The 13,347-nt window shown below is 42.1% G+C and overlaps 1 protein-coding gene across 1 annotated transcript; it reads left to right on the forward strand.

Annotated features, from left to right (window-relative positions):
• Nucleotides 1-1,097: 1,097 nt before the first annotated feature.
• Nucleotides 1,098-13,081, forward strand: LOC117777144. The gene is made up of 10 exons (XM_034611717.1): nucleotides 1,098-1,137; nucleotides 1,704-2,223; nucleotides 3,639-4,160; nucleotides 5,330-8,973; nucleotides 9,054-9,324; nucleotides 9,665-9,862; nucleotides 9,951-10,043; nucleotides 10,152-10,332; nucleotides 10,584-10,791; nucleotides 11,365-13,081. Exons 2-10 carry the CDS (start codon nucleotides 1,737-1,739, stop codon nucleotides 12,652-12,654), a joined length of 6,894 nt encoding a protein of 2,297 aa, XP_034467608.1. The 5' UTR covers nucleotides 1,098-1,137; nucleotides 1,704-1,736; the 3' UTR covers nucleotides 12,655-13,081.
• The last annotated feature ends 266 nt before the right edge of the window (nucleotides 13,082-13,347 follow it).

Raw genomic sequence — 13,347 nt, forward strand, 5'->3', positions numbered from 1 at the left:
CAGAATAAACAGAGAAAATGATCTTACCTGAGTTTTAATGTTTTTCTGATGAATTTATGTCACAAACAAATGGTTGCAACATTTCTGTATGCCTTTTCAAAATAAAAGCACTCCAGCGTTTCTGTTAATGGAATCCATTCCCTTGTTTAAAAAGGTTTTATTGGGAAATATTTGCAAGAGCGGAAGATGCACGGCTACACTACTATGTAGTACTGGTATTTATTTTAGTAAGGGACTTCTTTCATACAAGGCAATAATTATATTTGTGGCCATATTCAAATCAAAGCCTATATGTAAAAACATTGTGCTGCAGTAGCAGCTCCTCTGCAGAACATGTGGTGGAACTGAGAAGCTACATATTTTGCATTGTAAATATGAATTGATATTAATTTGAATATTGTGCATTGAATAGAAAAAGTTGCACAACTGCCTCTCTTTGTGTATATATATTTCTTGTACATTCAGCCTTTAACACAAATTGCAAAAAATAAAAAATATGACCCTCCTAAGTGGTTTTTTTGGAAGATATCAGGGTGGTAGATCTCGGCTTACGTTTGGAATTAAAAAGTGATCTTGGGCTCGAAAAGGTTGGTGACCACTGGTCTACAGTAACCTGTGTACGGTCACAAATAAACCTGTAAGCGAGGAGAGCTGAAGTCTCGTGTCGTCTTTACCGTGGGAAGCTACAGTATTATCATTATCATTATTATTATGATTATTATTTTTGTATTTATAATAATTATTGATGTTTTTATTATTATTGTGGTTGTTGGTGGTTTTATTATTATTATTGTTCTTGTAATTATTATTTATATTATTGTTTAATATTATTATTACTGTTTAGTATTATTATGGTCGTTTTTATTATTATTATTGTTTTTATTCTTCTTGTAATTTTTGGTATTATTTGCATTATAATCATCATTTGCATTATTATTATTATTATTATTATTATTATAAAGGGTAGTATAGTTTCAGTCGAGCACAAAATCCTATGAAGGATGGACCTGGAAAAAACAACAACAATACAACTCCCATGATTCCCTTGCGCGTGTCGTCAGCCCTGACGTCACGCTGTCTGCAGCAGTGCTGAGCTTTGTGCGACGCGGAGATGTTGGTGCGGACAGAGCAGCTCAGGTACCCTCACATCTACATCCCTCTATATCCTCACATATACATCCCTCTATATCCACACACACACACTCCCGAGGGCGTGTTTACTACCGGACTTAGGAGAAGAGTGGTTTTTTAGCAGCTTTCGGTCGGAAATGCTGAAGGTTTCCAACCAGATTTGACCGCAAACCGGTGAATTTAGGCTAATCGGGCATGCTAATAGCGTGTTTTTAACATGTTTGCATGCTACAAGCCTCTGCCGGCATTTTATTTACAGAAAGTTCATTGTTGAATTGGGTCACAGCCTCCACCGGCTGCCTTCCATGTCCACCAGTCTTCCTTTGTCATACAAATGTTGTGAACCCATTCATTCTCCGCTTCCCCAGCTGTCGCCTCGCAGATAAACAAAGATGTAGCTCACCGCTTTTTACTTGTGTAAAGATGCCTTTCCCTTAACAAAGTCCTGTAGGTTTAACTGATGCAAAGTAAAGAAATAAATCGTGTGTTTCCTGTAATTGTTGATATGTTAGTTGTGGTTTACTTGTGTAATTAACAGTCATATGTGTTTTTCTATAGGAACTGCTTTTATTGAAACATATGAACAATTTGAGAGGCCAGGAGCGATGCAGAGTCCTACCCGGGCAAACAGCGGGCCAACCCCTGTGACCACAGCACCCACAGATCAACCACTGGACACAGGCACAGAGGCTCAGCCAGCACTCAATGAACAACATGCACGAGAGGAGGGGGCTGCATCTGAGGCTCCGGTTGAGACTGACACAGTAATCCCACCACAGGAAAATGAGGCGGGGGTGCTAACTCCAGAAACACCTGCCACTGTGGCAGTCGTGCAGGCAGTGGAGAACGAGACTGCTCCTCTGCCGCTGAGTGAGACCTCAGAAAAGCCTGGAGGGATGGAGATGGACTCTGCTTTAAAGACACGTGCACCCACAAAATGTGACACAAACACAAATCCTCTGTGTGTCGGGCAAAAGGCAAAGAAACAGGATAAAGTTGTACGTGATGGGAGGAAATATGTTCCTTCCAAGAAGGCTATGATCGATCCTCTGAAAATGGACATGTCCAAACCACTGGTCATGCCTCTTACATGTGAGTACTTTGTACTGTATGTGTGTGGTTCTGCTTGGGGTTTGATTATTACATTGAATTTAGGACTAAAGGTACAGGATTCATACGCCGTTTTCAGACATGAACTCTCGTCCTGGTCAGCTACTTTCAAAAGAAACAACAACAGAAAAATGTGCAGAGCATTCAGGCTTGGAGGGGCATCTGAGTAGAGAATGCAGGAGGCAGGATATGACACATAAATTCTGCTAGGGAAATCACAGGGTTTTTGTTTACAGCACATCGAAACCGGCATTGGCCCTTTTTGCTAAAAGCTCTTGAAAGTCTTTCCAAATTGACACCTTCATCTGCATCCTCTACATGTGTGGCACCTCTTTTTTATCCTGAGGTAATTGTATTCTTCAAGTTTAGCGTGCGTTGCATGTTAGAAACGTCATCAAAGCGTTCACTCGCTCGCTGTGAATCTTTCTGCTCCATTCTCACATGGGCTCACTCCGACATGACATTTCACGAGGGGGGCTGGCAAGATTAGTCCCTGAAAATGTCATTTGCATTCTCACATACAGCCCCACCTGAAAAGTTCAGTACATAAGAGTTCAGTACATAATTGAAAGCAGCTATACTGCCTAGTTTGGAGATTCAGTGTTTATTCAAAATCCCAGTTTACAGTGCAATATTCTGTCAACAAAGTAAACACAAAGAGAAATATGTTGTGATACATTTTTGCAGCATCTTGAATTTTTGTTCAGTTGCAAATGGGTTATTGTGATTTCTACGGCATTTTGTTGATTGATTTTAGATTTAGTATACAATATTACATACTTTAAAATATTTACTGCACAAACATCACTGCGGAGATTATACAATTTTTACAGTGTAAATACTTACTCACAAGATGGCATTCTTTTAAAACCCTATCCTGTTTTGTAATACTACATACATACTATATATAATTACACTGGACACAATATCCATCGTATTATATGTAGTATGTATGTAGTATTAAACTTAATGAATGAATAGCTTCTGGTGCTCAGCAGCAGCCAAACAAAACACTGCAAGTTACAGACTAATAATTTGGCCTATATATATAAACCAATATTAGCATCTCACTGATATATTTATCTGCACATACTGCACTGTATGTCTTGGTCCACCAGAGAGCGCTAAAAATGTCCTGCTCATTTTATATTTTTGTCTTAATTCATCAAAAAAATGAAAGGTGTTTGTGTTATACGTTTTGAAAACAATCCACTAAAATATCATTATCATATTTTTTAAACTCTCATATATTTATATTTAGTATCTGCCCTAAAAATCCAGTTTTGGTCGTGGCTGTTTTCCCTTTTTAGAGGATGCTTTATACTTCATGTACTTGTCTCTGTGCTAACAATATGAATGTATGCTACATTTTAACTCCCTCTCCTGTTTCCTTCCAGCATCACAGCTCTCCCTGCAGTGCATTGAGTGCCACATAATATTCAGTGACCACAAGAGCAAAGAGCGCCATCTGAAGACGAGCCATCCAGCAGAATATGAGCAGTGCATACTAAGGAACGCCCTTTTTGCCTGTTATGTTTGTGACCGCCATTTCACAAACTCCACAGAGCTCATGGTTCACCAGAAAGCCCACATCGAGAAGAAACCCTTCAAGTGTCAGATCTGCGGGGTGGCCTTTAAAAAGTCATCCGAGCTCACCATTCATAAAAAAATTCATTTTGGCCAGGACGGCTATGCCTGCACTGACTGTGGCAAACCTTGCAAAACGTTTACATTGCTCAAGTATCACCGACGCAAACACACTGGAGAAAAGCCGTACGTTTGCAAGGAATGTGGCCAATCTTTCCCCATGTCCAAAACTCTGCAGAGACATATGGTGTCACACCTGCCAGAGGGAGCGGAGCTGGATGAGCAAGCTGCCGCAGCTAAAGCAGCTAAAGCACAAGTGAAGAAAAAGGATGGTGAGAAAACAATTTATCTTATAAATATCCTGTCATTTTACACATTGAAAAGGTAACACACTTTTTGTGGTCTACTACAAGTCCACCACCTTGGTCCAGACTAAAATATCCACTATTTTTTGGATTTCCATCAATGTTTGCACAAACATTCTTGGTTTGCAAAGGATGAATCCTCCAGTGTAAACATGAGGTTCACATAGTGGTTTGGAGCAATTGAATAGATATCCATGAAATATAGCATCCAGCAAGCAAGCAAGTATCCTTGTCTTTCCCTGGATGAATCTTAATAACATTTCTGATTCCCTAACTCTTACAAAACTATTGATATCCCCATCCTTCTTGTCTTGTTGCATTTAGACTTACTTAGTAAATGTGAGGCTTAACTAACATAAGCCATTTTCAGACATGAACTCTGGATGTCCGCACAATTGGGTCCTGACTTTCTCCGGACTTTGCATTTCGCATGTGAAGAACGCAGCAGGAGATTCTCCGCTCAGATACATTCACAACAACGAAATCTCTGGAGTGTTCAGTGACAGGATGTAACAGCACATCAACACGGGCATCGGGCCTTTTCATCAAAAGCTCTCAAATCTAGCTGTCTTTCTAAGTTCACATCTTCCATTCCATCTTCTTAGTAAATTATGGTATGGCTCCTCTTTTCATCCTGAGATATTGCTGTATTCTCACATGGGCTCATTTGGATATTATCCAAGTTTTTTTCGGGGGCTGGCAATAGATACTCCTGAAAACTACAAACTGTTGAGAGAGTCCTTTTTGACTTTCTGCTATTGACTCTGCCATTTGTGTTCAATATCAATAGATAGTGGAAACACTATACGTGCTCACTCAGCCGGTTAGTTTAAAGTGCCTGAGTACATCCGCACAGAGCTACTCAAATGGCTACATACTCAGCTTTAGTCCCATTTTCTGATCCAATTATAAATATACTGTAATACAATAATATATATAATTTAAACTGTAATGGTGTGTTCACACAATGCAGCACAAGTTTTCCCGGGATCATTTGTGTTTTTATTCGGGTTAATCGTGTGTAACACACATAACGAACATTTGTGGTGAACACACCATAAGGGTGCTGGAAATATGTTTTGCTTTTCATAGTATACAACAATACCTTACAACCTTTTTTCTTTTATTATTTTCAGGTGCCTCTACAGTAAAATATTCTTGCCCCATATGCAAGGCAGTTTTCAAGACTACCAAGACGCGGCAACATCACATGAAAACTAAGCACAATTTGTTGCCTGCTGCACCCAGAAATGCACCACCAGCTGGGCAGCAAGTGAAGCTAGGTACACCCATCATAACTCCGATATCTATTTGCCAACCAGGACTATTACAACTGGAGTCCATTGGACCTCTGCAAAAAGTTGATTCCAATATTGACACAGAGCAGATTCGCAGACTGATTGAGTCTTTAGGAAATGTGCAGAAAGTGAACCAAGTTGTCATATTGGGGCAGGTGCCGTCTCATGTCACACCACTGGAAATGCAGCAAATATCACATCTGGCAGAACCAGTAAACGTCAGTCCCCCTCAGATAGATTTTATAGGACAGTCAGAATCAAAGACAATTGAACTGGACACTTTAAACCACCAATGTGATCCAATGGAGCAAACAATTATACTGGAACCTATTACACCGGACGGCCAATTGGAAAACCCTCATTTCTCAGAATTAGGTTCCCACATGACCATAGGTGAAAGTATAGAGCTGACATTTGTTCAGACTGAACAAACAGAGAGACCCGAGGGAGAGGTGATGCATCAGATCCTTCAACAGCCTGAGATTAGTGCAATTCAATCTGACCCAGTGAATCAAATGGTTTGTCAGGATGAGTTCGCTGACCTCAAACAAAACCTTGAGCAAACGTTCATATTAGAACTTACTCCTGCTCTGATGCCAACTTTGGAGCTGGAGCAATCCAAAACTTTGCCAAAAGAAGAAATCCCGTCTTCCTCTCTTGTGCCAACCACTGAACTGGAGAAGATTCCAGATCAGACTGTGATAGATGAGCAGGAGACCGGCCTCTCAGTCCCAACATTTATGTCAACTGTTGAGTTGGAGCTGACACCTTTACAAACAGAGCAACAGGATGTCACTACCTGCCCTTTTGTTCAATCAGATACACTTACAGAAACCCCAAGTGAATCTGAAAGAAACGTCAAAGAAGATGTTGAGTCACTTGTGCAGACAGAAAGTCTAGATCTAATCCACAATGTGATGGATGGAGGTGCAACACAAGAGATGCAAGAAAAAGAAGTGCAGGAGCCATTTGAACAAGAATCATCTGAGAAATTGCTAGTTGATCACAAGACGGGTCAGAAACAGTTGTCTGAAGTTGAGGACACATCTGCTCCAAAAGAGGTTCCATCACAATTGGAGCCCAAGCAGGTGCCACAGATTTCAGAGTTACCTGTTAATGTAATGTCGGCTCAAGAGCTAGTTAAAGTGCGGAAAAGAAAGCCAGCCAGGGCGTTTATCTTTCAAGGATATATACAAGAACAGGTCGGATCCATAACAAAGGATGATTTACAAATTGAAGCCAAACCTGCCAAACGCCAAAGAACAAAAAAGTCTCATCTTGTTGTTAAATTTGGTCCACCGAGCAAAGAAAAGAAAATCAAGAAACAGAAGAAGCCATCACAGGAGCATCAGCCAACACGGGAAAAAGAGATAACATCAAATCTCTCACCAAAAAAAGCATCACAGAAGAAGGGAAGAAAGGGAAAAAAAGAGAGGGAAGTGGGACACTTGCTATCTACAGCTGAAATAAAATCTCCCTCATTAAACCAGGAACCACAGGCGCAGCAAATCAAAGAGCATACGAAACAAAATAAAATAAAAAAGCCAAAGGAACAACCCAGGGAGGGTGTGATGACAGTAAGTGAACACAAAACTCCTGCTTTGCCTGTTTTTAAAAAGAAAAAACAAACGAAAATAATGCGAAAAGATCAGCCCAAGAAAGCAAAGGATGGGAAGAGAAAGAAAAACTGGGCAAAAAAGGAAGACGTTAATACAAATACAGGCACAGCTTCAACAGAAATACAAGGACCACACACAACACAAGACCCGCTTGTTCTACTGAAAGGTCACAAACAGCCCCAGCTGAAAGTTTACAAGTTAGACCCATCAAAGGCATCAAGTCAGACACAAGAGGCTTCAGCTCAGGACGCCCAAACAATGTCCCAACAGAGTAAAGACAACAAACACCCAACAAGTGAGTCTGCGAATAATCTCACAGCAGAAAACAAGAAGAAAGGAGGAAGACCAAAAAAGAAGCAGAAAGCTCTTTCGTTGTTGTCGTCGCTACATGTTTCCCGTCAACCATCCGAGACACTACCCACCAAGCCAAAGACCACCAGGAAGCGCAAAGCCTCCTCGAAAGTAGAGACCGAGGGAGTTATAACTTCCTCTCATTCCAAACGTGCCTTAGAGTGTAAGGACTGCGGGGAGAGATTCAGTGAACTCTCGTCCCTTCAGAAGCACAAAGCGACGGTGCATATCGTGGAGAGTCCCAGTCTCACGTACACCAATGGGAACATCTTTGAAGGGGTTTCCAGGCTGGATCTTTACCAGCTTCCCAAACAGAGTGATAAGGTTGTTGGGGTGATAAATGCAGCTGCAGACTGGGATACGGAGCCTGAGATGACAGAGTTGGCTTTAGAAGACCGAGAGCGGAGTGTCTGTTTTCCAGCTTTGATTCCATCCCCGTCTTTACCTGTTCCTCCCTCAGATGTTGAAATGAGTGCCCATGGAGATAAGCATGGTAGTAAAACAGGAGCAGATGTTCAATTTCATACCTCTCCAGACGACTGCTCGTTATCTGATCAAGTGAAAAACAGTGAGAAGCCTCGAAATTTCACATCTGAATCCGGTTTAAGTACCTCTACTCAGACAAAGGATTTTGAGACTGGGGAGCCTTTAGAATCAGATGAAGCAGAGCAAGAAAACGGTTTGCTGAAGCATCCCAGCCCAGACTCTGAAGTTCAAGCTAACGTGGATGAAGACGTCAAGGAGGATTTACTTCTCGAGGTAGATATGGTCACTGTTGGGGAGCAGAATGAAAAAGATGAAAGCGACCCAGCTTCATCGCAAGAAAGTGTTGCTCAAGATGAATCCAAGGGAAATTCTGAGAGTGGAAGCACTGAAACAGCCACAGCACCTGGGCAAGCTGATGAAACAATAATGGAAAAGAGTTTAACTTGGCAAACAGTTTCGTGCTCCACGCACCAAGTGGTGATCAAGGAAGAAGAGGAAGAAATGTTAGTCCAGAGAAAAAAAGTTGAAGGGAAAGGAGCCGCAAAAAAGAATGCTACAAGGGGCAGGAGACGAGGAAGGGGACATCTAAAAAGGGGCATGATGGCTAAGACATTTTTAGGTGGGGATACTGTCAGAGGAACAGAATCGGAGAAAGAACAAGATGAATGTCAGGTCGTTTATGAAAAACATACCATCACCACTGATTCAGAAACTCACGATGAAGTTGAGACTGGCACAAAGACTTCACAGCCAGAGACCAATCCTGAATGTGAGGCCATAAAAGCTACTGCTCCTGCCGCATGTTTGCCTCTCGTGCCCCCTGCGATAGAGGAATCTCCTGAAGAGCAAGTCGTGTTTGAGCTGGAGTCGGTCACCACGAGTGTGGAGGAAGTAATGAATGAAGGAGAGGAACATGACCGGGAGGTTGACCAGTCTCCAGGCATCATACTGGAGAAATTCCTCACCTCCAGACAGAGAGAGACTGCTGACAAAGAGCCGTGCCTGAGGAGGATCAATCAGAGACAGGTTAGATATGAACAAACACTGTACATTCACAATGAATTAAGTACTGCTATTTTACCCAATTTTTTTTTTTTTCTTTCCAGGGTTTGAAAAACATTACTGCGAATGTATTTCAAGTCCCTGGGAGCCAGGAGATCAAGGTTGAAGAGAATATCTCAGACCCGCTGCTGGTTGCACCCTCCAGTCAGAATAGGCCGAGGTTAAATGTGCAGCCACATCACCATCGTGACATCAGGACCGTTCTGGTGAAAGAGGAGAGCAGCCTCGTGCTGAATGAGGCTCAGGCCTCACAGGGCAGCAGACACATCAGATGGAATGTGGAGCCAGTGGACAATGAAAACACTGCAACTCCATGTGAGTATGAGCACATACTGTTTTAGCATTTCAAAAACATTGCAAGAATCTGATTGTTTATTATTATTTTTTGGCCTTTATTTGATAGAGACAGGAAAAGGGGTGAGAGAGTAGGGAGATGATTCATAGAAAATGGTCCGTCCAGCATGGACATGAACGGTTCTTATAATCCACTATAGATTATAAAATAAAAACAATCAATAGAATTATATCACTTACATGGTATAGGTGATTTTCCTGAAGTAAGGTGATAAATAAATAAGCCGTATGTGTTGGTAAATTCAGTGTGTTCTGCCTCGTCAGAGATGGAGGAATCATGTTCCTGGACTTGTGTTTTCAGTGATACAGACTGGGGAGACAATAAACGACAGTTGCATCACACCAGAGTTCAACACCAACCAGTGTATCTTCTACCCGGTTAAAGAGGAGGAGAGGGAGCTTCTACTCGGAGCCACTCAGACCAGCAGAGGGAGTTTAACACCGGAGGGATCCAGTGTTGCACATCAGACAGAGCTTCAAAGTGCTGATCCTGCTTTATGTGAGTGATTATCTAGATATTTATCCTCAGTATATTGAAGAGTATAGTAAAACCTTTATTAAAAAATTCCCCCCCCCGCTAACAACAGATGAAGGGAGCCACGCCACACAAGACTACCAGGAGATAGCAGTGAGAGGGCTGTTGTCAGAACCAGGGGTCAGTGACTTCACACATGGACAAGGTTTGTTTTCCGTTTCAAAAAACAGAAGCAATAGTAACAACTTTATTAATGAGCTATTTATCAAAATTGCTGAACATTGATGTCTCTGTAAAGTAACCAGTCTTTCAGCAGAGGCAGATGCTGAGTGGCCTCATCCGCCAGACGTCCGGGACTTTCTCCTCCGGAGCTCTGATGAAGAGGAACGAGGTGAACTGTCTGAGCCTCAGCTTGACTCGGAAGCAGAAGTGATGGCTTATTTTTACAAGAACAAGACCATTGGTGCACGGCAGTCAGATCAAACATCTCTATGGTACAGTATTCACAGGCCTTCACAGAACACTGCTAAAACATGTTGACTGTCCAACTGTGCAAAAATTATAATTAATTATCATTACAATTTGTCTTAACTGATAGAGTCATGGGCAAACTCTTGGTTGTAGATAATAATATGTTGAAAAACTGAAAATGTGGCACTTGCATAGTCATTGCAAATCTATTGAATGTTATCTGTGTGTGGTGCTCACCTGTTTGTTCAAGGTGTTTTTTCTTTTTCTTCCACAGTTTGTCAACTTCAACAAACCAGCTCCTTGCACCAAGAGATGAAAACAGGAACAGGGAGCCTATTGATTACTTCTCCAAATATTTCGGTTGGGATACCTGGAAAGAAATTGCCAATTGCACAAATAAACTATCCAGCATGTCGAACCCCTTCACAGCACGAGAGGTTGCACAGTTTGTTGGGATCCACGTTGCAATGGGAACTTTGAAGGTTTGTCCTATTATTTGATTTGCTTCTTAAATTATTGCTTGACTCTGGTAAAGGTAGGGTTGCTTAAGTTGTTTCTGAGACACCTTTTTATATTATTTGTTGAAATCCTCTTCACGTCCTGATAGCCATCAATAAATGAAGTTGTTTGAAAAAAAATAAATGAAAAAAGCCTGCATCTGTTTGTGGCCCTCGCAGGACTGTAGTAAACCCGACTAGCTAGCGTAGCTGTCTGCCACTAACTGATGTGCTTGCCTGCGTGCATCCTGCCAATGCTCTCACTCTGCATGACCATAGTCTTCTCAAGCCAAAGAAACACACACCAATCAAAATGAGACAATGGCCAGAAGTTAGCGAGCGAGTCACAAAAGCCAGCTTCCAGCAGTTGTCAGGCAGTGCACGCTCATGTGTTTTAAAGATGTCACTGTGGTAAGAGGGCTTATGGGAGGTTGACATATCGGTTGCATTTTTTTAAAGTGTTGTTTGCACTTGCTAGCTTTTCCAGGCTTACCAACCCTAGCTTTAATTAGATTCAAGGCCCCCAAAAGTTATATATTTTGTCTCTTTTCTTTTCAGTTTCCCAGTCCAAGGCTCTACTGGGAGGACTTGACAAAGGTTCCCTTAGTTGCTGATGCCATGCCACTTTCACGTTTCCTCGAGCTGACTTGCAGGTTGAAGTTTGCATCTCCTGCAAAAGATCCGGTCAACAGTATTATTCAAGAAGAAAGGCTCGATGTTGACTTTCAAAATGGACAGCAAGGTAAAACTCTGCCAAGCAGTCAATGTGTAATTTCTCAGCAAAGTGACGGGGAAAGCCAATGTGACAAAACAAATGATCCGAACACTTCCGAAACACAGACTGATCCGATGTGGAAGGTTCAGCCATTACTGAGCCGCTTCAAAGCAGGGTGCCAGTCCCTGAGTAGAGAGGGTGATTATGCAGTTGACCAATATCTACTTCCTTTGACCGGGAAGCTGCACAATTACAAAGTGTCTCTCTACTGCACTACATTAATTGGATTTGGGGGTTTACTCCTACATGTGGATTTTAAATTGAATCTCTCAGACAAAGAAGATGCTGTAGAAAAAATGGTCCCCAAAGGAAGTATGGTGTTTCTTTGCAAACAGGAACTCTCCACCCCAGCAATGCTGGAACGCCTGCTGGTTGCTGGAGTTCATGGTGCAGGCAGGGTGGGTGGAGCACGAGGGCAGATCGGGGATGAGTTTGTGAGCTCAGACGGGAAGCTGATGTTACGCAGATCACACTGCGGCTTTATTCTTTCTACTGCGGGGAATGGCCAGAGGAGCATGGCTTCTCTCACCGACAACTTTGAGAAGGCCCAGATGTCGGCTCTTCTCAACAGAGATTTGCGAAACCTTTACCCTATTCCCCTCACTGCCTTGGCCCCAACCTGCTGGCCTCAAGCGGTGCTCTGGTACCTAACGGATCTGGCTTTGGTCAACTCCTGGCTCCTGTACCGGGAGGATCACCAGGCACCTTCTGCACCTTTGACTCTCATGGCCTTCAGACTGGAGGTGTCCAAGGCTTTAATCCTTTCCAGTGGCTCTGATACACAGGACTCTGTTCCCCCCCAACCCCCTGTAGAGAAAACACACTCAACAAGTCAAACCCCCAATCCCACCACAGTGGAGGAATGTCCTCTGCCGGATGCAGCCACGCGGTACGACGGTTCGGGCCACTGGCCAGAGCAGCTTGGGGAGGGAGAAGGGGGCAGGTGCCGTTTTGGGGACTGTCAGCGAACATCTCGAGTGCTATGCCTTAAGTGCTGTGTCTTTCTTTGTATCTCACGCAACCACAACTGTTTTTTGAATTTCCACAGTCAAGGCAGTTTCGGAAAAGAGTAGTGTTTACCCATTGTTTTTAACATCTGACTTTCTGTTCCAGGATGTAACTGTGTTCAGCTAATATCCTCTGTCCTTACAACGTTCCCATGATGCCTTTCACTGGCAGTGTCTGTTCTTTTGTAAGATTATTGTGCTGCAACTGCAACTTCAAAAACAAATGCTTTGTGATATGGCTTATTATATTATTGAGGAAGTGTAAAAATGAATTTGTCTTCAGAAGGAAATGTAAAAAAATTAACTCATAGCCATACACTTTTTCTGTAAAAGAGATAAAAATGAATTTGAAATTGAAATGACCATGATATTTTTAACTATTTATTTGAACTTGACTCAGTTTACGTTCCATGATGAGCTTGATTTTAGCTCTGTGATTGTAACATTATTTATTTGAATTCCATGAAACAATAAAAAAGATTTGAATAATAAATGCATTGTTGATTTGCTTAAAATGTTGGTAAATAGGTCCTGTATAGGTTTGTGGACTTGTCATACTAGGGAAAAAACTCAGGAGTTACTCTTATCAACTGACTCTGAACTAATGTTCAGCTGTCTAAGCTAAGACGGGTTGACAGGGAGCTGGCGTGCACGGTAGCCGGACCCTGAAACGGACGCTTCAAGATGGAATTCAGGCATCGTTTTCATTATTGATAATCAGGGTGGTTGGATTGATCCCAAAATATTGATGCTACCAAT

This window comes from Hippoglossus hippoglossus, chromosome 16 (assembly GCF_009819705.1).
Source record: "Hippoglossus hippoglossus isolate fHipHip1 chromosome 16, fHipHip1.pri, whole genome shotgun sequence".
NCBI lineage: Eukaryota > Metazoa > Chordata > Actinopteri > Pleuronectiformes > Pleuronectidae > Hippoglossus > Hippoglossus hippoglossus.